This window comes from Cupressus sempervirens, chromosome 6 (assembly GCF_028749045.1).
Source record: "Cupressus sempervirens isolate cs-2001-9-10 chromosome 6, ASM2874904v1, whole genome shotgun sequence".
In the NCBI taxonomy this organism is placed as follows: domain Eukaryota; kingdom Viridiplantae; phylum Streptophyta; class Pinopsida; order Cupressales; family Cupressaceae; genus Cupressus; species Cupressus sempervirens.
In genome coordinates this window covers 72,970,576-72,992,924 of record NC_143123.1, presented here as the reverse complement: position 1 = coordinate 72,992,924, position 22,349 = coordinate 72,970,576, and the positions used below count along the sequence as shown (strand labels likewise).

Sequence of the window (22,349 nt, the reverse complement as noted above, 5' to 3'; positions counted from 1 at the left end):
CTAGAATATAAAGGATCTAGTAAAGTAATTTCTAATATTTAACCCTAAATAGTGAAACCCAAACATGCAAATATAATCAATATACTTTGAATACATCTAAAAGTGATATGTTAGATATGAATTAACAAAGCATATATCTAAAATTGTTGGAAGTTTATTGGTAAACTAAGCTACTGAGGAGTGGGGGTAAATCATGATCACTAAAACTTTTACCCTTCAGAACAATCTAACTACATTCACCACATGAACCATCTCATATCTAGATTATGCATAGCATAACATATAACTTCAAATTTTGTAATAGATCTAACTATGTATCACATCCATCATAATGAAAATGTGAACACATAAGACAAAGATTTTGGTTACCCTAAAAACCCTCCACTGTGAAGGTAAAATTGGGGTAGTGGGGATGACACCCACAAGTCTTCACCACAACAGTAACAAAGTTAGCCTATTAGGAATACAAATTTGATCACTTATGATGATCAACCCTATTGTTACAAAGACTGCTAGGTCTACCTTGATTAAAGGACACTTACAATGAAGTAAGAACTCTATTAGGAGATTTACATAGGCCTGTTAGGACCACTTTGCTAAGAGATTTACCCTAATTTACTTTGTCAAAATGATTCAATATTTGATCCTTTTGTTTGTACTTACAATGTTGATTACAGATATCCTCTTTCCAATCTCTAACTTGATCTCCTACCTAATATATCTTTACCTTGTCCTTCACTACTTCACTAGGTCGCTAAACTTTGTTACTTCCCAACTTTAGCTTGCAGTCTCCAAAACCTAACTCCTTTGCATAATACTTCACTTCCTTTCTCTTTTTACACATATTCTCCATACATTAAAATAGTGTTTGGATCTACCCTTATAAAGACATCTATAGAGTCTTCTAGAATAAGATCAATGATTTGGATGTCTCCATTTAGCCTCTTCATCTGATTGGTTGTCTCTCCATCATAGGGATCAATGATCCACATCAAAACACGTAACAACCACTATATCAAACTCTATGATCATTAACTGTTATTTACATGTCAACTCAAAAATGGTTTACCTCAAAGTTTGTACCATTTCAGACATTTTTGTCACATTGTCTAATTCAACACATATTGTCTCTGATGCTCGGTCATAACTATTCTTCTTGTTGATACTCGGCCTCAACTAACTCGACTCCTTATGTATGACTCAACATCTATGTGGTTTTTTTACTTGGCATTTATTGAACTCGACTTATAGAGGAATACTTAGCAACCAAAGACTTACTTGACTCCTATAGAACTCAGCATATAAATGATTATTTACAAGTCTTTACAAATACATGACTCGGCCTATATTGAGTGACTCAGTTGCAGTGATGACCAACTCTGCTTTGTATATGACTAAGTGTTTGACACTAATAGACAACAAAACTTAGAGAGATCAACATGAAATAAAAGGAAATAAAACCAAGGGCCAAAGGGAAAAAGTATAGGTAGCCATCTCCATAATCCATTTGCAACTCCATAATGTAAGGAAGGATATCTTGAATGCTTGATTCAAATTGTAGACGCTTGATTGAAATATTCAATGATCAACTCATGTTTCGATGGATAATCATTAAATTAAGATTCCTTCTTTCACTTTATTTTTGTCAAATTGGGATCTCCACCATTCTTGAGCATAATGCTTATGCCAAAATAAAGCAAATGATTTGCTTTTATGGTGATTTTGGGCTCTAAATTCATGAATACCAACTTCACCAGGTGGGAAAAATGAAAATACTTTGCGATGGCCCCCAAGTCTACCAACAATGAGGGTAGTTCAACCTAAAGATAAAAGGGTTAAATTTTAAGGTGAAAATTGTGGGATCTGAGAAGTATTTAGAGCTTTGGGGAAAAAATAAAAAGACAAGTAGGAAAATTGATCATAAATACATCCAAACATTTAAATATAAAAGAGAGGACCCAAGAGGGAAATTAATTTTGTGATTGAAAGAAAAATATAAGATACATAGAAATTATATCCTACCTCAATTTTGGAAAAAGTTCGAGAGTGAAAGGTACAAAAGGATGCATAAAGATTAAATCCTACCTTGACTTTTACATCAATGAGAGAGGTAAATTGAATGAAATTGAATTACATGTGAACTAAATATAATTTAAAAATATTATAATGAAATTGTATAATGTAATACACTAAGGAGTGAGATAAATAATCATTAAGTTATAGAGCACACAAGTGCTTACAATTTGTGATGATACATCTAGCCTCCACTTTAGCAATATATGACGTTGTGTGAATATGGAAACAAAGTAGAAATAACATCAACAATGTGAAAAGGGATATAGAAAATTCCATAATACATAGATCCTAAATGAAATTGTTAGTAATAGTTGGCATATGATTATGATCATGACAAGTTTTGTCATTGATGTCAAAGAGCTCTACAAGATGATGGTGAAGAAGCTTACAAGCAAACAATCTTATCTTATCACCATATAGAGTATACTATCAACATCAAGAAGATTTTTCATATAATTAGAATTCAAGACATCTATCAAAAGAATGAAGCTATCAGCAATCGACAGTTATCACTCAAAGGGAAAATCACATAGCAGTCAACATGAGAAAGAAAAGGAAAATGATCTAAGGAAAATTTGAGATTAAGGTTTTGATGAACCATAAGAGCAACGGTCAATATTGTAAGAATCAAGATCAAGGATAAAATACTGAGTGGATCAAGAAATAGGTTATGAGGATTGTGCAATCAAAGAAGTGAACCGAGGAGATGGAGAAAGGAGCAAACATAACAGAGATTTGAGTTTAGAGAGTAGACAGAGAGAAAAATGAATCTAACAATATTTGGAAGGAAAGCGCATACAAGTCATTTACTATCTTGTAAAGAATCCTAACATTTTTTACAAGGTATTGCAAAATCCCTTGACTAGGCAGTCTCTAGTCAGATTGATAAGTTCAATGAATGAAACATTGTAAATCCTTTAACTAGGTGAACACGGTATTGGTCGGAATATAGAATTTCTTAACCAAATAGTTCTTAAAGAACTATTAGATACACTTAACAATGTATTAGTTACTCTTAATTGGTCAAGTCATCTAGAAAGTGATATTTTATAGCTCTTAAACTGACATATTTTCTTGCAATGGTGAAGAGTTGTAGATGCCATTCCCACCACATTTTTTCCCTCTAACTAAGGGTTTTTTGCAAGACCAAAAATCATTGCATTATGGTTGGGTGAATTTGTATTATGTTTTTCTGTTATTTACTTTTTATTTTCAAGTTACAACATATCACTAAAATGGAAGGAATGAATACCATTGGTTAATAACAAATGTGGTTACATGTTTATGGTGATAAAAATTTAATTGGTAGAAGTTTATCACCCCCTCCACCTCAAGTACATAACCTTTCCAATCAACAACCACTATCAAAGATTATTTCACCAAGGGAAATTTTAACAACTTCAGAGTAGATTTGGGATTATGGAGAGATATAGGAGAGAAAAATATCTTGAAGATGCTTTGAATGAAGCTTGGGGTCAAATAGACAGTCTGTAAAAGAAGTTGAGAGCCTCAATTTCCAAAGGAATGACCTTTCAAAAAAAAAGTCAACAAGTCTGGACAACATTGAACTAGCATAAAACAATACAAATTCAGAAGAAATTGACGCAACGGTTGAGGAACTAATGGAAAAAAAATTGCCCTAGAGGAAGAACTAACTAAGAATCAAAAGGAACTTTAGAATCAAGACCTAAGAATGACTAAAGTACTTAGGAAAACAAGATTAGCTAAAGATTCCAAAGAAAGTCTTGAAGAAGACAAAGGAAAGCTTGAGAATACTATTAAAGATAATGATACTATTATTTAGAAGTTGCAACAAGACAATAACACATTGAATAAATTCCTAAATGGTACAAATGAGGAAAACATCTTAGGGAGAATGAAATCTGAGAAAGGAAACTGAAAATTTGAAGAACAATTTGAAAGTTGAGAAAGAATTCAATGAAAGACTCACAAGGTTTGACCTAAGCATGCAAAAGGTGGATGAACAATTGAAAAATCTAAGAAGACCAAGAGATAGAACTAGTCTAGGATATATTGGTGACATCAAGTTTGAAATTGAGAAATCGTCAAAAGAGGTAGTAGAGAATCTACTACAAAATCCAAAAGAGACTATCAGTACACAAGTTAAGAAACCCACTAAACACACTTGTTACAACTGTGAAAAACCTAGTCATACATCAAATGTTAGTAGAAGTAGATTGGTTAATGCTCCAAGAGGTACACCATTTAATGGACATGATATAATTGAAACAAGTTTGGACTTCAAGCTAAAGAATATGGAACTCGATCCAGTAGCATATCATTAAAAGGGATCTTTGCATGTTAATGTTATACATGTAATCAATAAGGACATAAAGCCAACCTTTACGAAGGATAAGAAAAGATTAGAGAAGGAGAAGATTCTATTAAGAACTTAGATAAAGTAATGGATGACCTTAATGCTAACTTCAAATCAATTAAGCATGCAACAAACATTAAGGTAAGTAGAGAATACAAGGCTAAGGGATTCTCTGGGGTATGCAAAAGTATAGCTAGTGATACTAAGTTAGTTGATGAGCATATCAAAGATGTTAAGGCTTGTGTTTTAGATGAAAATAAAGTATACATCCATTGTATAAGATTAGATAAGTATGTAGCATACATAAAGAAGCTCACTAGAGAAGATGAAGATGACTTCGAGAAATTAGCAAGGACCTATGAATCATCAAACCAAATGATCTTAGATTTTGTTAACGAAGTATTTAAATAAATGAACACGATCAATATACTTTAGATTGAGAATAGTAGAATATTAAAAAGATTTAAAGAGTTAAGGAGTCTTCTCACTCCCAAGTTAAAGGTAATGCAAAAAGAACTTGAGTTGTTGGAGACTACATAGAAATCATATGCTTTTTTCAGTCCTACAGATCTTGAGACAACATAAATAATTGCATATGCACTATGGGGTGAAATGATAAAATAGAGCATATGAGAACTTCATTGGAACTAATCAAGCATTGAGATGCTATGTATAGTTCAAGCTTTTCTTGTAATAATTTATTATATTCAACAATAAATCCTTCAAGGTGGCTATAGCCTTTATCCTTGGGTGGTGAGCTCATTTTTCGTTCTCTCAACACCTAGGGTCTTGTCTCCTAACAAGGACTTATGTATTAAATGTAATATAATGACTCCTAACACAGTTAGGTCTCCTAACAAGGAATTTTTTTATATTAGTGCATCATCTTGTGGGTTTAATCCCCATCGAGGTTTTCCCTTGGTAGGGCTTCCTCTAGAACAAATAATGTTGTTATGAGTTCTCTTGTTGTGTATGCTTTACTTCCATGTTTTTCCATTCCATCTATTGTATGTCATTGTGGTAAAAGGTTTTAATTTGATTAAAAAATTTGCAGCATTGATTCACCCCCCTCTCATTGTTTCTTGATCCTAAAAGTGTTCTCAATGATTCTTTTTCAAGATTTAATGGATGAGGTATTATTTTGGCATTATAAGGCTAGCATTGATGTTTTTGACTCCTTTGAATGACATTATAATTATACTTGAAGAGGCGGACTTGGAGAAAAAATGGCATTATAAAAAATTTATTGAAGGTTGAAGGAAATCAAGAGGATGGTGGTTCAACTCATACTCAAAGTAAATGTTAATTGGATAGGTAAGATGCAAAATTAAGGAGTGATTAAGATGCATTTGAGAGAGCACATGGATTTATCTTTCTCAAATGCATCTCATTGTGACAAGTGTTACAAGGAGAGAAGCTTAGAAATTTTGGGAAATGTGGTCATTTTGGGGAGTGTGTGAGGGGACAAAGGTGTAAGAGATATTAGGAATGTGCAAGTGCATTTAAGGAATATCTTCAACGCACTTGGTTGGAGAGTTGGAGGATGTGACATGAGGGTTGACCAAGGTTGGCTTAGGATTTCTAAATCCTCATTATTAAGGTTGTGCAAATGTTTAGTGCTTGATTAGGCTAGGATTAAGGGTTGACTGGTTGGCAAGTAAAGGTTTGTGGAGATCTAATGAGAGGAGAAAGAGTGAGTGGATGGGTGGGTTAGTTAATCAAGGCCATCAACTAATTAAGAGAGGTTAGTATGTGTGAGTAGGTTGGGTTGAGTTTGAACCAAGGGTCATAGGTTAGGTTATGGGTTAGGTTATGGTTAAGGTTAATGCTCATGTGCTCTAATTGATTAAAAGAGAATTATTTAATCAAAAGAGGAATTTGTGAATTAATTTAAATGGGAATATGTATTTGTTTAAATTAATAGTGGAAAGGGGATTTAATAAATCTAACTATGGGTTGTCATTTAGATAATTAATTGAACTATTATTAATTAATTAAATTAATTAACTTATGGGATGACAAAAATTAATCTAATATTTAATATTTAATTAATATTATCGTAGAAGAGAACTAAATTAGATTAATCAAATTTAGGTGTCTACAACTTCTATCAAGGAATTTCCTTCTTGGCTTCATTTATATAATCCCCCCTTGGAGTATTTGGATTTAGAGACTTGGTACTTTATTAGTAAGAAGATAGATGGTTTCATTAAAGTTGATGAGGTAGTGGAGAAGAAGGACTTTATAAAGTATCCACGCTTTTGTATGAATCAAAAACCCTACCCACCACTCTCTAGGGAGATAGAAATCTAATCTAATGGGGTGTTTGGAGACAATAGATAGGTTGAGGATATTTTTTAACATGCAACTAAAGAATCCTTAAGTGACTAGAAAGGGAAGGAACAAACTCAACACTTGTAAGATTTTCACATTTGTAGAAGAAAATATGAAATCTTGTATGCAAAATGAAAAATAATTAACCCCTAAGGTCTCCACTTTGGAGGAGGTAGCTAAGAAGTACAAGCTCAAAATAGAGGGTGAAAATTATACAAATTGTATCTTGAACACAAGCCTTGCAATCCCATGGGAAAACCGAGATCTTTTGTTAGAGAATAATTAGGTTGGAATCAACAAAAACCTAATTCTAGAAATGGATAGCTCATGGATCCCAAACCCCATAAAGAAAAATAGGATGACTCTCACTCTTGAGTTTTAAAAAAATCACATTCAAACTAGGAGTGAAGAGCATTGAATTCTTTGAAAATAATGACAATCTAGACTTGAACGATGAGGAAGATATTTTGGCTGAGGACAATAAGTCAATTCCTCTATAGATCTAAAAAAATTGAAGTTGGGGAGAAACAATAAGGAATTAGGAAAACAAAAAAATTCAAATTGGACCTTGCAAGTAGTATCAATCAACAAAGTAAACTAAAATCAAGAGACTCTCCCTCCCCTGAGGAGCAATGAAAATCTTATCTTAGAATGTTGAGGGCATCATTGCTTCTGACAAGAGATGTTTGAACAAAAAGAGTACTAATCAAGTGGAGCCATATGTTATTTTATTACAAAAAATAAAACTTAGGAAAGAAGTACAACTAGTTCTCAAGAAATGACCCCATTGGCATGGGAGTTTTGTAGACAATTTAGATAAATTTAGGATAATAAATAAGAGGTAACTCAAAGTAGCAAATAATGTTCTTTAAAACAAAATTTCTACACAGATAATTTTTTCACATTGATATTTATTAGTTTACTGAGATTGGACAAAAAAAGCCTTTGGTTTCTAATTTCTAAAACACAAGAAGGTTTGGGGAACATATCATTAGAGCGGAACCCAATGCAACTCATAGCCTATTAGAGAAAATAGAGGTTTTGGAAATCTGGGAGTAGTTCAAAAAGACTTCTTGAACTTTGTGATAGAAAATGGACCCCAATATATTACTTTCAATTATGATAAATTCACATGGACAAACAACAAGTAGGGTTTCTCCAATACAACTAAGAAGTTGGACGGTTTCTTCTTATTTGTAAAGTGGTCATAGCTTCCCTTGGGTCTTAGAATCCACCATTTTGGCTTTGACAAGATTAGATCATTATCTAAGTCCCTCTTAATTCAACACAATGCTATTTTTTATCTCATGTCCCTTTAAGTTTGAAGTTATGTAGTTGAGAGATAGGAACAATGTGATTTTAATTGATGAATGGTGGAAGAATTTCCCAGAGGCACAGGGCAAAAGGCCTTTATATTTTTCAAGAAACTTCCACATATAAAGAACAATTTAAATGCTAATATATTCAAGGTCCTAGATTAATTGGCGAGGAGGGAGTGGTGAATCAATAATCCACCAACTTCAAACACTAATCACAACTTATCAAACTGGTTAACCAATACCAAATTTAACATTTTTTCATTCATCCATCCATTTTGTTAATTTTTGAAACTTAACCCTAAAATAAGTCATAAAAGCATCCACACAAGTAACATAATAACACAGAGGTTTTTATATTGAAATCCTTGGTCAAGGGGAAAAACCACAGCACCAATTGATACTGACAAATACTTTGCACTCTTATGAAATGTGTCATGTTGAAGACCTAGCCCTATTATGAGCTTACAATAATGTTTGGTTAATAACATACCCTATTAGGAGTCACTCGATTAAGTGGTTTACCTCTAGTCCTCTTAGGAGCTTTACCCTATTAGGAGTAACCTTGTGAAAGGATTTTCTAACTATAATTAATGAGTCACCTGGTTTAAAAATGTTAACTTTAGATCTCGCTCACCCAGTTAAAAAAAGTTAACTTCAGATCTCACTCACCCCGTTAAAAGTGACCTTGTTAAAGGCTTTTTAACTTGTCAACTATTAAGATTAACACTTCACAATTGCTTGAACATATCCTTTTTAGTTCACCATATGCATCTCCTAGAAGACATTCAACTACCATCTTGATCACACAACCCTTGTCAATCACAACCACTAATCTCTTCTCTCTCTCTTAAAATATCACTGCCATATACATATACTATTCATTATTAGGTAACCCTAACCCTAAATGTGTTACCTCATGAGATCCATCTACATTTGACCAAAATATATTACCAAGCCCTAATTCATCATTAGTTGGTACCACACAATCAACCACTTCAATGGTGCATCAATCTAACATTAAACATTTGCCCGTTTCACTTTTTCTAATGAACATTCACAATCCCAAAAATTTCCATCACAATCTTCAATGTATAACTCATCCATCAATATCTTTGATTCCACATCCTTGCTACATCATCAACCAACTCGTCAACTCAAAAGATCTCCCAGAAACAACCTACATGTTATGATTTCAAGATCAAAATTAAACATTCAACTTGTTCATTTTTCTTATTGAAATTTGTTCAATCGATCCAAAACATGTCTTCTTGTAAACCAAATCAAACATAACTCTAACATTGATCCAACAACTTGGTATACATCGTAAATCCCAAATTTCATCGCTTGAAATATCATAGATTTGATAAGCCAATTAAATCATTCACTAATTAACATAAACAGACCAACCCAATAAAATTGTCTCACTTTAATCAATCATAACTCATTCAATACTAATGTACAGTATATGAAATTACAAACATGGAAACTAGAAACGTCTTTGAGTCTCTCATATCAATTGCACACTCCATCTCATTGATGAAGGGTACTTCCCTTAACAACACAAACGTGCAAAGCCACGTAGGAATTTTTCTTTACAATGTTTTGTATGCCAAAGCTACCACCAACAACCCAGAATTGTCCTAGACAACCCTACAGCCCTTCTTTATATAATCAATTTTCCACTACCTTAGAAAGTCCTAGAATTTTAGCCCAAGACCCTAAGGTCGACCAACACTAAATTATTATTACTATTCATATTTTATTATATTAGAGTCTGCCCAAATAATTTCATTTTCTATAATTTCAAGTAGCATAACTTTCGAACACCATAACTCATCAATTGTTGTTCTAATTGACTATGATTACCCCTTTTCAAAAATAACACCACCTGACCTACAAAACTTGACCAACGCAAGCTCTAGTTAGCCGAGGCTTGACCCCTTTTTGAGTCTTTAAGGCCTTTAAAACTGATTTCAAAGCTTTTGTACCAAAAATTATCATTAACTTCACAAATACAATTGGTATTTCAATGAGACTTGTTAGGATAAAACCATAGACAGAAATAACAATTGCATGCAAATATAAACAATATTGAAAAATAATAGATCGTACAAAAAGGAACACAAGACACCAAGATTTAACATGGTTCACCCAATCCCTGGGCTACGTCCACCAAACAGCAAGTCCAATATTATTATGATCCAATGATGACAATCTGTAATCCCTTACAGCTCAATACTACCGCAAGAAGCAATTTTCGCATCACACATTATTAAACATCCCCAAACCCTAAGCCCTTTTATACAATTATTTTTGTCACTTTAGGGTTAAAATTAGTTACAACATGTCAGCCATAAATTGGCAAATAATCGGTCATAATTAGGCGAGAAATAGCCAAAAAAAAAATCGAGTGATGCCCTGAACCCCAAAGAATTTATGAAGTATGTACAGTACTTCCCTGATCAGCCACCACAAACTAACAAGACTTTCCTAGTAGGTTGATATATCTAATATGATTTTCTATGGATGAAATTAGAACATTATGAGCTCAAATGACCGACTTACTAAAAACAATAAGCTTCCAAAAATAGCAACTCTACATTGAAATAGCCCTTATTCAAAAGACAAAATAGAAATATTTTTAGGTGATGCAAGATTGCCCTTACACGCAAGATGCTCTTGTATCACTCATCATACAAATCAACCACACACATAATTTGTCACTTGTGCAATAAAAGCTTAACTTCCTGATAAAAAAATCATCATCAACAATCAAGTTCGCATAAATGACAATACAATAACTTATCCAATCATTATCAAACATGTGCTTCAAGACATCATCAAAGTCTCCTATCAACTCTTGAACACATTTGCATTAGTTATGCCAACACTAAAAGAGTGGAGAGATGACAAGTTTAATATTATTTTTCAGGAAAATCCAAAATAGATGATGATTTGAAAAATAATCATAGTATTGTAATAAACTTTGGGGTGGGTTTAGCATATTTTGAAAAAGAAAAATCTTTGAATCAACACTATGGAGAGATCCCAACTAGAGAATAAATTTATTATTTCCAAAAATTAGGAGAAAATTGGCTCCATGATGGCAATAGAAATACAAAATTCTTCCATTCTTCTTCTAGAAAACATAAGAACAAAATAACAAAGATTTAAAACTCTACAAGGATCACATTAAAATAGAGGATATCAATAAGGATGTTGTGAATTACTTCCAAACTCTCTTAAATTCTAATCAAGTTCTGGAGCCATGTACCAATGAGATGTGCAAGACTCCCCTCATCGTTTTAGACTAACAAAACAAGATGTCCATGAAGCTTCTCATCTTGGAAGAAGTTGGGACTATTGTGTTTTCATGGAAGGTGCAAGTCCCAAGTCTAGACAGTTTCCCAAGATGCTTCTTCCAAAATATTTGGGAGATGATTCACAATTATTTATGGGAGGTGGTTGAAGATTCAAGAGTTAAATTTCCATACTTGAACAATTATCCATTGCACTTGTTCCTAGTAAAGTTGTTTCCTCCTTTAAAGACTTCAAATCCATTTCACTATGTAGTGCATTCAATGAAGTCATTTCCAAAGTTATGGAAAATGGACTCAAATATTTGTTAAACATCTTAGACAAATAAAGTGGCTTTGTTCTACAGAGAGATGTGTGGAAGGTACTATAGTAGGACATGAAGCCTTTAATTCCTTAAGGAAGGTGAAGACATATCAGATGTTTGTCAAACTACATATTAGAAAAACTTATGATCAAGAGGGTTCTCCCTTCTTGAAAGTATAAGAAGCTTTAGGCTTTACCAAATACTGGTTAGATTGGGTCAAATTTTATATTAGTACTCTCAGCGTTTTAATTCTCTTAAATAGTAATCCTCAAGAGAGTTAAGGCAAGAAGACCCTTTATCCCTTTTTTAATCCATCATCCTTGCAGAGGTTTTGGGAAGACTTATTACTAAACAAAGAGATCTTTGTCATTGGAAGGGACTCAAAATAACTTCAGGTTTAGAGGACACTCATATTTGCAATTTCTTAATGATACTTAATTTTGGGAGAATCCACAACAAGAGAATTTTGTTACATCAAAATATGTTTTGAAGAAATATTCTAAGATTTCAAGTCTAATAGTAAATTGGGATAAATCTGAAATCTATTTCTTTGCCACACTTTTAAAAACAAAGCTAAATTGGTCACATCCGATGTATCAAACCTAGAAAACTTTGGTAATTTTTTTTAGCATTCCTCCTTTTTTAGGCACTTATAGAACTAGCCTTTGGAACAACCTAATTAATAGTTGTTTGGGGAGAAGGATGGAAATGCAAATAGTTGCCTTATGCAAGGAGGATTCTAATATCGAAAATAATACATTCAACAGTTGTCATTTTCTTAGAGATATATATTCACATTCCTTCAAAAGTGCTATATCTATTAAAACAAAAGACGAGAATTTTTTTGAAATGGAATTATGAAGATATCATAAACTTATTGTTGTCTTGTAATGATATTTGCAAGCTAAAAGGTACAAAAGGGGTTGCACTAAGAAAACAAAGCCTGGTGAATGAGGCGATGGGTGCTAAGTTGGCATGTACAGTGTATAATAAACCAAATCAAAACTAAGTTTAAATACTGAAGTAAAAATATCTTAATGATCCATCAAGATAAAGAATTCTTATAATCCAAAATCCTCCCATGGGATCATCAATCAAGAACATCATTTCACGTAGATCAATGATCACTAATCATTGAACTTGGCAATTGGGAAATAGTCAATTGGCCAATTTGGGGGTAAGTCCTAGGAAGGTCATGATAACCTAAACATTAATAAAAGAGTTTGAGGGTTTGAGAAGATGGATAAGGAGACAAAGGATTCTAAGATGGAAAATTATGTTGTGAAAAAAATTAGAAAATAGTAAGAAAGTTTGGTTTGGAAGTCTATTGAAGAATTAGATCTCTCTAGATTTATAGAAATTATTCAAGAGATATCGTGCCAAAATATAGTCTAATTGGGGATAGAGATGAACTTGTTAAGTGTAGTTCTAAGAAAGGAATGTACTCTATCAAAACAAGACACGAGTTGCTAAAAGATGAATAAGATGACACAAAATAGGCAGGCAAACCTTGTTGGAATTAGTAGTGTCACCCTAAAGTGGGTTATTTTTCTTAATTTACAATCAAAGGTAGAATCCTAATGAAGGAAAGATTGAAAAGTTTAGGAATTTTGGGCCCAAAACAATGTATAATGTGGAAATCAAAACAAGAAAACGTCAACCCTTTATTACTACATTGTCTCTATCACATTCCTGAGAGCTTGCCTCACAAAACTAGGATGGCATCTTCCTCTCCTAGCAGTCTTAAAAGAATTGTTCGAAGAATGGCGTAGTAGAAAGAAAATCTCATTCTTCCCTAATATGGCAGTTGTACCCCTATATGATCATTTGGGAGACTTCAAGGAGGAGGAACAAAAGGATATTTAACGAGAAGAAAGAATAATTGGAACATCTCCTTATCTATATTGAAAATGGCATACCTAGACTAGTTAATTCAGCAATCATTAGAAACACCCAAATAAAGTTTCTTTTTGTAAGGAGGATCAACGGATGCAATCTCATCGACCACTTTTGATGGCTTTGCATGTTAATCTAAGGATTAATCCTTCTTCTCAACTAAGATTGAATATGGTATGGAGGAAGCCATAAGGATAGATAAAGTTTAATTTCAATGCAACATCAAAAGGAAACCCTGACCCATCAAAAATTGAATGGTGGAATTCATCTAGAAGGCGATTCCTAAATCATTTTAAATGCAACAACCTCTAAATTAACCTAAATATTGAAAATTGGATAAAGTCATTAAAATTGAATGACAAAACTTCACAAACTTATAAAACATTAAAGACTCTTGTAGGACCAATTCATTACAAAATAATGATGACCAAGGTGGCATCTTGGGCCACACATTACAAAATAATGATGACCAATTCATTGGGAATATCAAGGTATCCTACAGTTACATTAATGGTAGAAGGAACACAACAAGATTTTATGCATCTCTTGCCATTATGAAAATGTTTATTCTGATATAGATGACATCATTAAATTAGATAATTTTAATTCATGTTTCAATTTGGAGCACAAGAGAATGCATAACTTTTTAGCAAAAAGGTTTTGTTTCCTATTTCTCAAGCCATATAACTCTTACAGAGACAACATGAAAGCAAATTTTAGCTCAAAGACAATGAAACCAACAATCAACTTTTGGGGGCAAATCTCAAATGAATGAATGAAGAAGAATTTCCAAATTGATGGTCCCATGTCTTTCCAAGTGATCAAGATGATGCTTGATGATGAATGTGCCTTTCCAAGTGATCAAGATGAATGTTGAGTTAAAATATTGACCAATATAGGTATGGCCTCAATGTTTTTGGCCTAGTCACTTGAGTTGGCCGAGCAAGGAGGAGAACTATGGAGTTGTTTATGGAGCAGTACTTGAACATTAATGCTTTTATAGTAGCAACGATCCGGCAAAAGGTTTTAAGCTCATGGTGGGATGTAGTTATATGTGGTAGAATACACTCACACCCCACCCCCTTAACCCTCATCCATTTTTCATCTCAGGCATTTTTGAAGATAAAAGAGTACATAAGGGTTTATGTAAACTAAGGTTGGGAGTTCATAATGGAATATGTAATTGAAAGGAAGGAAGAGTGATAAGCAAGCCTCTGATGAGGAAATCTTCAGCAAGAAAAAGTGGAAGTTCTCTAAAGATCATTGAGAGTAACAACAATAGGGAGAACAGAAAAAACAAACTTAGCATGCTTTTATATATTTCTTCTAAAGTTAAACATACTGATCATTGAGAGCAAAAACAACATAAGGGGAAAAAAAACTTATGTAGCAAATTTTGGTATATTATGTCTAAAGTTAAAAGCTAAATGCATAGCTGTAAATTTTAGGTTGTTTTTAGTTGGTGAAGTTTGTATAGTTTATTAATAATAACAAATTTACAATACATTGTCATATGTTGAGAACCATCACAAACTAGACCCAAACTATTTTCCATTGTCAAATACGAGAACCAAAACACTTTCCATGTCTACTACAACCCTAACCACCATCTATATTTATTTATTTATTTCTAACCAACCCAACGCCTATGTGCATACTTACATTGATACAAGAGCAAAATATAGAGAGAACCAAAAAGGTTCCACCCACCTATCTATTTTTCACAGTTGGATGACATGGTGGGCCCAACCTCTTCCCTTCGATTCTTGGGACTTTCGACCATGCAAGTTGATCACATTCATAAATCAAATCATCTTCCTTCCAACCACCCTCTCCATCCTGGTTCTTATCATCTCTCTCTAGCCTCTTGTGCTTAAAGAAGATATTTTATCCCATTCAAACTAGTTTGTGTAGCCATACATTTGTTTTTGATTTCTCAAGGCACTGCAGATGAAGAACAAATGTAAGCTCAAGTTCACAAAACCCTCCCTCAACCTTGCAATGGCAATGATGTTATACCCCAATAGCATTCCTCTTAAAGGCTCTAGTCCATAATTCAACATTCACCAAAAATGCAATATCTGCATTTGTCTAATATTTGTATTGTCTTCATAAATTCATCCCCCAACACAATAAACACCTTGTGAATGTAGTCGGCTAATTCAAATTTAAAAAAACATTCTTATGCCCTTCTTTTTAGGTATTTCCCTAAAAGGCAAAAATGGGTTTCAAGATTTGTAGGGAGAAATCAGCTTGCATTTTCTTTGCTTCTCGAGCTCCTAGTAAGCATTTGAAATGCAAGAGTTGCGTAACAATATTGTAATGTGCTTGCAATTTAAAGCACGAAAAGCCACTTAAAGAGATTAAATTCAATTTACTTCATACACTCCACCTTATTGTCAAAAAGTGAATCAATGTTAGGTAGTTAATTCTCTTCATTTAGTCCTGTTGAACCATCCTCACAAGTAGTCACCTCTCCCATCTCATAGATCTTCCCATACCTCATGATAATCCTCTTGCATCAACTCGACCACCAACTTGTAATATATGTCCACCTTCATGTTTCCCTCACTTTATACGCAACAATTTGTAAAAAAATTAATGTTGCCAACAATTGTGTGTGCTCTTCAATAGTTTATGTAGCTTACAATTCTCTATTCCTCTTCAATTAGCATATTTGTTATGATTTGCAAATCTCCCTCCAAATGAACCGATAGAACCAACAATCTCTTTGGCGATTTCATTTCTAGGAGAGCTACCTTTGCTTGTGCATCATGATTTGTGCCTATATCAAACCTCAACATATACCAAGCCAAAATGTTCCCCTTCAAATCTTAGTAAACACAACCTGCTCCTGATGAACTAAGTTCCCTTTGATGTGTTGCCAAAGTTGATTTAATCCAACCATTATCTCATGCTATCTACCCTAATGGTTGATGGATTCATCCATTTCAGCCCATTAACAAGTCGTTAATTTTAGGTTGTTACTATAGATTGCATAATCTACATGTCAAAAGGACTGAATCCTCATCTCTTTTTTATAAGAAGTTGGTTATTGATGTATATCTAAAGATAGGCCTATTTTTTATAACAAGACATTATAAGGTTTTCTAGAACATTTGTAGTCAAGCCACCAACATGTGGTGTGTCTTTTTAAATAATCATTTTAATAAAAACCTTTTACCAATAAATAAAAAAAGTCAACACGTTAAGAACACTAAGAAAATGAGAATATAAGAGAAAAATGAATAATCACAATGGAAAGTGACACCAAATACACCCTAAGAAAAACTATCAGAATCAGTTCAACCTCCTAAGTATGAAATTTGGTATGTTAATCCACAGTCAATTTTTTAGTACAATAGTAGCTTGCATGCTTCAATAAATCTACATTGTAAATGTAGAACTTTGGCACCATGACCATGTATAAAACATAATGTAATCTTCATTCGACACCTTGTATATATAAGCCAACCAACTTTAGGAAACTCTAAAAAAACCGTGAATAAAATTCAAGTCCAATGGTCCATATTCAATCCATGCACCCCATTGCAAAATAACTTAGAATAAATGATGTCACTCTCAGCTAACCATTCAATCATAATACGTTAAGAAGCTCGTCAAGCAACTAATTACTCTTTACCTAACTGAAGTGAGAACAAAATGAAATACATCTTAAATAATATCAAAACCCTATCAATCCATTATTTGGTATACAAACTAGAACCTCAAGACTTTTTTTTAAATGGCTTTATATAAATCATGAAGTCCCTCGGTGACATATTGCAGGGGTTATGAATCCACAATGTCTTTAACTACAGAATTTTTAAGAAATTCCAAGACGTCAACTCCATTGATCAATGGTGTTAGATGACCTCCAGTCATATAGTTTCCCTATAAGCTTCATTAAAATCAATTAATACTACTATTATAGAGGAAACAAAGAAAATTCTGTTTATGTCTATGGGAAATTATTTATGCCTTTAACTTCGCATATGATCTTTTGAACTACAAAATTTGTAAGAAATGCCAAGACTAACTCCAATGATCAATGCTATTATGTGGGCCTCCAATCACTTATATTTCACTATGACCTTCATTAACATCAATAAATATGGCATTACAGAAGCGCAGTATACTATTTCTGTCTATGGGGAATTCAGGTAAGACTGTAACATCACTTTTGATCTGTGTAAACAGCATCTACATCATCAAGTTCAAGTAACTTTTCCATTAGGTCTCTATTCAACTCCATAGCTTCATCATCTGGCTGTTTAAACAATAGAAAAAACTAAACCTCATGACGTAGTGTTGTAAACAAACTAAATAAACAATAATACCATGACTACCCTTAAAAAAATAAAAATAAATATCATGACTAAGCCAAAAACAAAGTTCAAGGAAAATAATGTATAATTTTACAATTAATTTACAAACCAAGATCAGGAAATAGTTATTCTTACACAAAACAACAAAGGAAACTGATCTCTATCTAAAACCAAGAAAGATATACGGATAAAAGTGAATATATATCATATGGTACAAGAAGATCTAGACAAAAACACGACTTTGACCTAATGTCTCTGATCCTAATCATTTGATAGGGCGCAATGAAAAATTTAGCCATTTGTATAACACACCATATCATTTGGAATGTTATACGACTACAATTAAACAATCCAACTAGGAGCATTCTAATTCATTTACAAAGGACAAAGGAATTATCGTATCCATGATCCAGGAGCATTCTAATTCATTTACTATGGACAAAGGAATTATCGTATCCATGATCCAGCCATAACATTATAACTCTCATCCTTACCGGTGAATCATGAGCTGTTGTTTAATAACAAAGGCCACCTTTGCACCAATATAAAGGCAAATTCTTATAATTTTATTTGCATTTACAACTTTACTTTGGGTAAATAGATAGTATATAATAGTGCTCAAGATTATACAAGCTTGAGTGAATAATTGCATATCAAAATGTACATATAGCACAAATCCAAGGATGCATTCTCATGGCTTTCAGTTATTACATTTAACAGGAGCATTCTAGGTACGACAATGTAGGAAGGAAACATCCTCTATGTCTGTCATTAATAGTCGACATGTTGTGGGCAATGTGTCAATTGTTTGCACTCTCCCTAGGAATCATTAGAGATATTTAACAATCGAAAAATTAGAAATCGGTTGAAGGCAATAACACAAAGAGAAAAAATGGCATATTTAAGGTCTGTAAGGTCTCAAAAGGCCTAATCACGATGCAAACCATAAAGCTTTGATTCCAACTTGTATTGCAATGATGAACATGCAAACACAACATCGGTAGACTCTAAGAGGGACATTACACCTTAACTCTTTTGGTAGCTATCACCCAAAGAACCCTTCTTTTGGTTTAAAAATGGAAAAAAATGTTTTGGGAATTGTGGGGAAGAAAAAACAACATTTCTCTCCCTATTTATATGAATAGTTTGGTATTTTATACTATTGCTTAAATACTGACTGACTGAATTCCATTTTACATTTTTGGTTTGCCGAGTCAATCTCAATTCCAAGTGATTGCAATCAAATGACCTGTAAAGTAGTTATAATGATCTTAGTGAAGCTGCATGAATTTTAACACATGTATATTGGCATTGCAAGTTGTTACAAATCTATTTTTCGAGTTCTCTCTAGTGAATTTGGAAACACAATCAAGTGCCTGATTGATATTACAAAATGACCCATTCCAAATTTGATTAGCATTGGAGCATCTATTTTCACTTCTTCTCATTTCTTCAATGAATAATGTTGGACTGTAATCATTTTCTGAAAGATGAAAGGCAACAAGTTTTGTATTTGAAAAATAGCAATTGCAGAATCAGTGCTATAATTTGTTCAAATTTGTTTACAACATGGCTCATATTGAAAAATCAAACAATGTAAAGGATGATACATCTATAAGAGCAATTTTACTCATTGATGCAGCTTCCACTCAAAATAGGTGAAAAGTTGCAACATAAAGATTTGAGATATGTTGGGTTTTGATTGAACGTGATAAATCTGGAAAGATTGTATACATCTCAACTTCTTTTACTCAAATTGTTAACATACAGATAAATGTCAAGTTCTTTTATTGTTTATTCTTTTTTTTTTTTTTTAAATTATTATTTCATATTTGATTATAATATCCATACCTGCACTGTCTCCTAAATCTTTAATTAAATTTGTCATCCTTGAAACACAGAGAAACTGTCCATATTATAACACAAATATTGACATGGTCAAATTAAACTTTGTACTAACCTAGTTAAACAAGACTAGTACCCCGTTTCCTATTATAACATTGTTTAGTTGCACGTCTACTTTACATGCCTATGTGTTAGAAGTTGTATGCAACCTATAAGTCTTGTTATTTTCTGACTTGCAAAGGATTGTACAATTTCTCTTGAGCAAGAAAATGTTATAATACTTGTGTATGTGCTGTTCCTTGTTGGGTTTGCTACAGGCCTTGGCTGTCTTTCATTAGATAGATGGGTACTAACTACATCAAGTGGTATCAAAGCTACTAAAGCTCATTGGGGTTCTTGATAAATAGCTGCGTTCAGATAAACTGGATGATAAAACTCGATCTGCAAATAACATTCATACACATATACAAATATATATATATATATATATATATATATATATATATATATATATATATATATATATATATATATATATATATATAGAGAGAGAGAGAGAGAGAGAGAGAGAGAGAGATTGGGGTTGTTGATAAATAGCTGCATTCAGATGAACTGGATGGTAAAACTCGATCTGCAAATAACATTCATACACATATACAAATATATATATATAGATAGATAGATAGATAGATATTGCAGATCAGTTTATGTGCATCCTCTATATCTGTTTCAAGTATATATGCAATCTGCTGTAGCAGATTGCTTCTTGTTTTCATGTCAAACTTAATATCATTGAGTCATGATGATGATCAACTATGGACAGACTTAAGTCTGAAAATTACCTTGCAAGATCAGCGACTTGTTTAGAGATGTGTTAAATAAACTAAACACAAACACCGATTGGTAATCTGTGCAGATTGTTGCTTTATGAAAAAGGCATCTATTAGTTGGACATGTCTCCTCTCTGAGGAGACACACCCAACCAACACTTGCCCCTCTTCATTTATATTTATACCAATACCTAGTGAATTCAAAGGGCATAGAAATCAACAAATGCTCTGCTCCATCTAGACTTGTGTGATCATCTTCAGAATTCAGTATTTATTAATACTGGATCAAATTCACATACATTTAATCGTATCAAGACCAATATATATACTGTTTATATTCTGCAAACCATAAGACAGAAATGAGTAATAACAGAGATCTGAGTTAAAAGTCATCTGCATTCATAGAAATCTAATATAAAGTAGATTGCATTAACAGGGGTTGCTAACAAATATGCAGACATTGAAGGGTTTTCATTGCAAGTTGTGGGTTCTATTATTGCAGAGGGCTGAAGAGAAGAGATAGCTCATGGGAATGTTGAAATGGCAGAGTTGTCGAAGGCAGTGGCAGCAAAGTTAGAAGCATTGGAAACAACACAAGGAAAAGTCTACCTATTAAGAATGTAAGTGAGCAGCAAGAAGAAAAATAACTGGCAAAGGAGAGTATATAATGAGTCATTTGTAAGGAATGTCACTAATTAGGAATTGACCAAGAATGGAGATTCATGCTACAATGGGAGTTTGACTGTCGAAAAGCTCATGGATTGGATTGTAGAGATGGAAAAGTACTACGATTTTTAATTCATTGAAAAATTCGAAGAAGATGATATTTTATAGTATCAAATTGAAGGGTCGCCCATTCCTTGGCGATCATATTCAATTGAGTTGACAGGTTGTTCGCTGATTTGGAAAATATATAATTAGAGGGCTGGATTTGTTCATATAAAATCATATCTATATATACATGTGGATGATTAGATTCAAATTTCAATTTTCCATTATATCCTTTAAGCATTTATATTTAACTAGTAAATCATTAGAAACATTTTCTTAATTAATATATTTGAAATTATTAATTAGTTAATCAATTAATCCTTATCCTCGATTTAATTAAGGTCATAGAATTAAACCTTTATTAAATTCCTATAAACTTAATTTTAAAACTTTAGAAACTTTTATTATGGCCTCATATTAAAATATATGTTGAAACATAATATAAAGATTATTATCGACTTTCCATTGTCATTGTATTTGAAGGAGAAAACCCTTATAGAAAGGGCTGAGATTGCAATGGCATCCATTCATTTACTTTCATGGGTATGAGAACGTTACTGGTACATTGGTAAAACAAAGGAAAAGGGAGTTAACCTAAGAGCTCAAATAACCTAATACAATAAGGTGTAGATGCATTCCCGAGAGCTTGGGGCACACGTATATTGTCCCAAGTTAATGGCAGAAGTGAACATTTAGTTAGTAGTATTTATTTGGTGAATGATATTGTTTTCTATTGTTGATTATTTACCACCATCTAAAGTTTATATGTGGAGGGTTTTGGAAGCCTAATATAAATTTGAAATTAATTCCACCCATCCACACAAATATTGAAAAAAAGATGAACAACACAGAACAGGAAAACAGGGATGATGGCTTATAGAGTTAATGATTTTCAAATGCTAAATAGGATTATAAAAGCTGAATAGAAAATTAAATGCCAGCCAAAACTGTGCAGCTTTATTTCTGGCTCATTGTGATTGTCTTTGGATA

General features: G+C 32.9%; 1 protein-coding gene across 3 annotated transcripts in view; it reads right to left on the bottom strand.

Annotated features, from left to right (window-relative positions):
* Window positions 1-17,238: 17,238 nt before the first annotated feature.
* Window positions 17,239-22,349, bottom strand: part of LOC149551210 (YebC-like protein) — a 90,379-nt gene continuing 85,268 nt past the window's right edge. For 2 of the 3 annotated variants that reach the window (XM_089786785.1, XM_089786786.1), the window contains exon 7: window positions 17,239-17,855. In XM_089786785.1, coding sequence (XP_089642911.1) covers window positions 17,763-17,855 — 93 coding nt within the window. In that variant the 3' untranslated portion in view covers window positions 17,239-17,762. The remainder of the gene's footprint in view (window positions 17,856-22,349) is intronic. The other variant, XM_089786787.1, reaches the window with a different exon arrangement.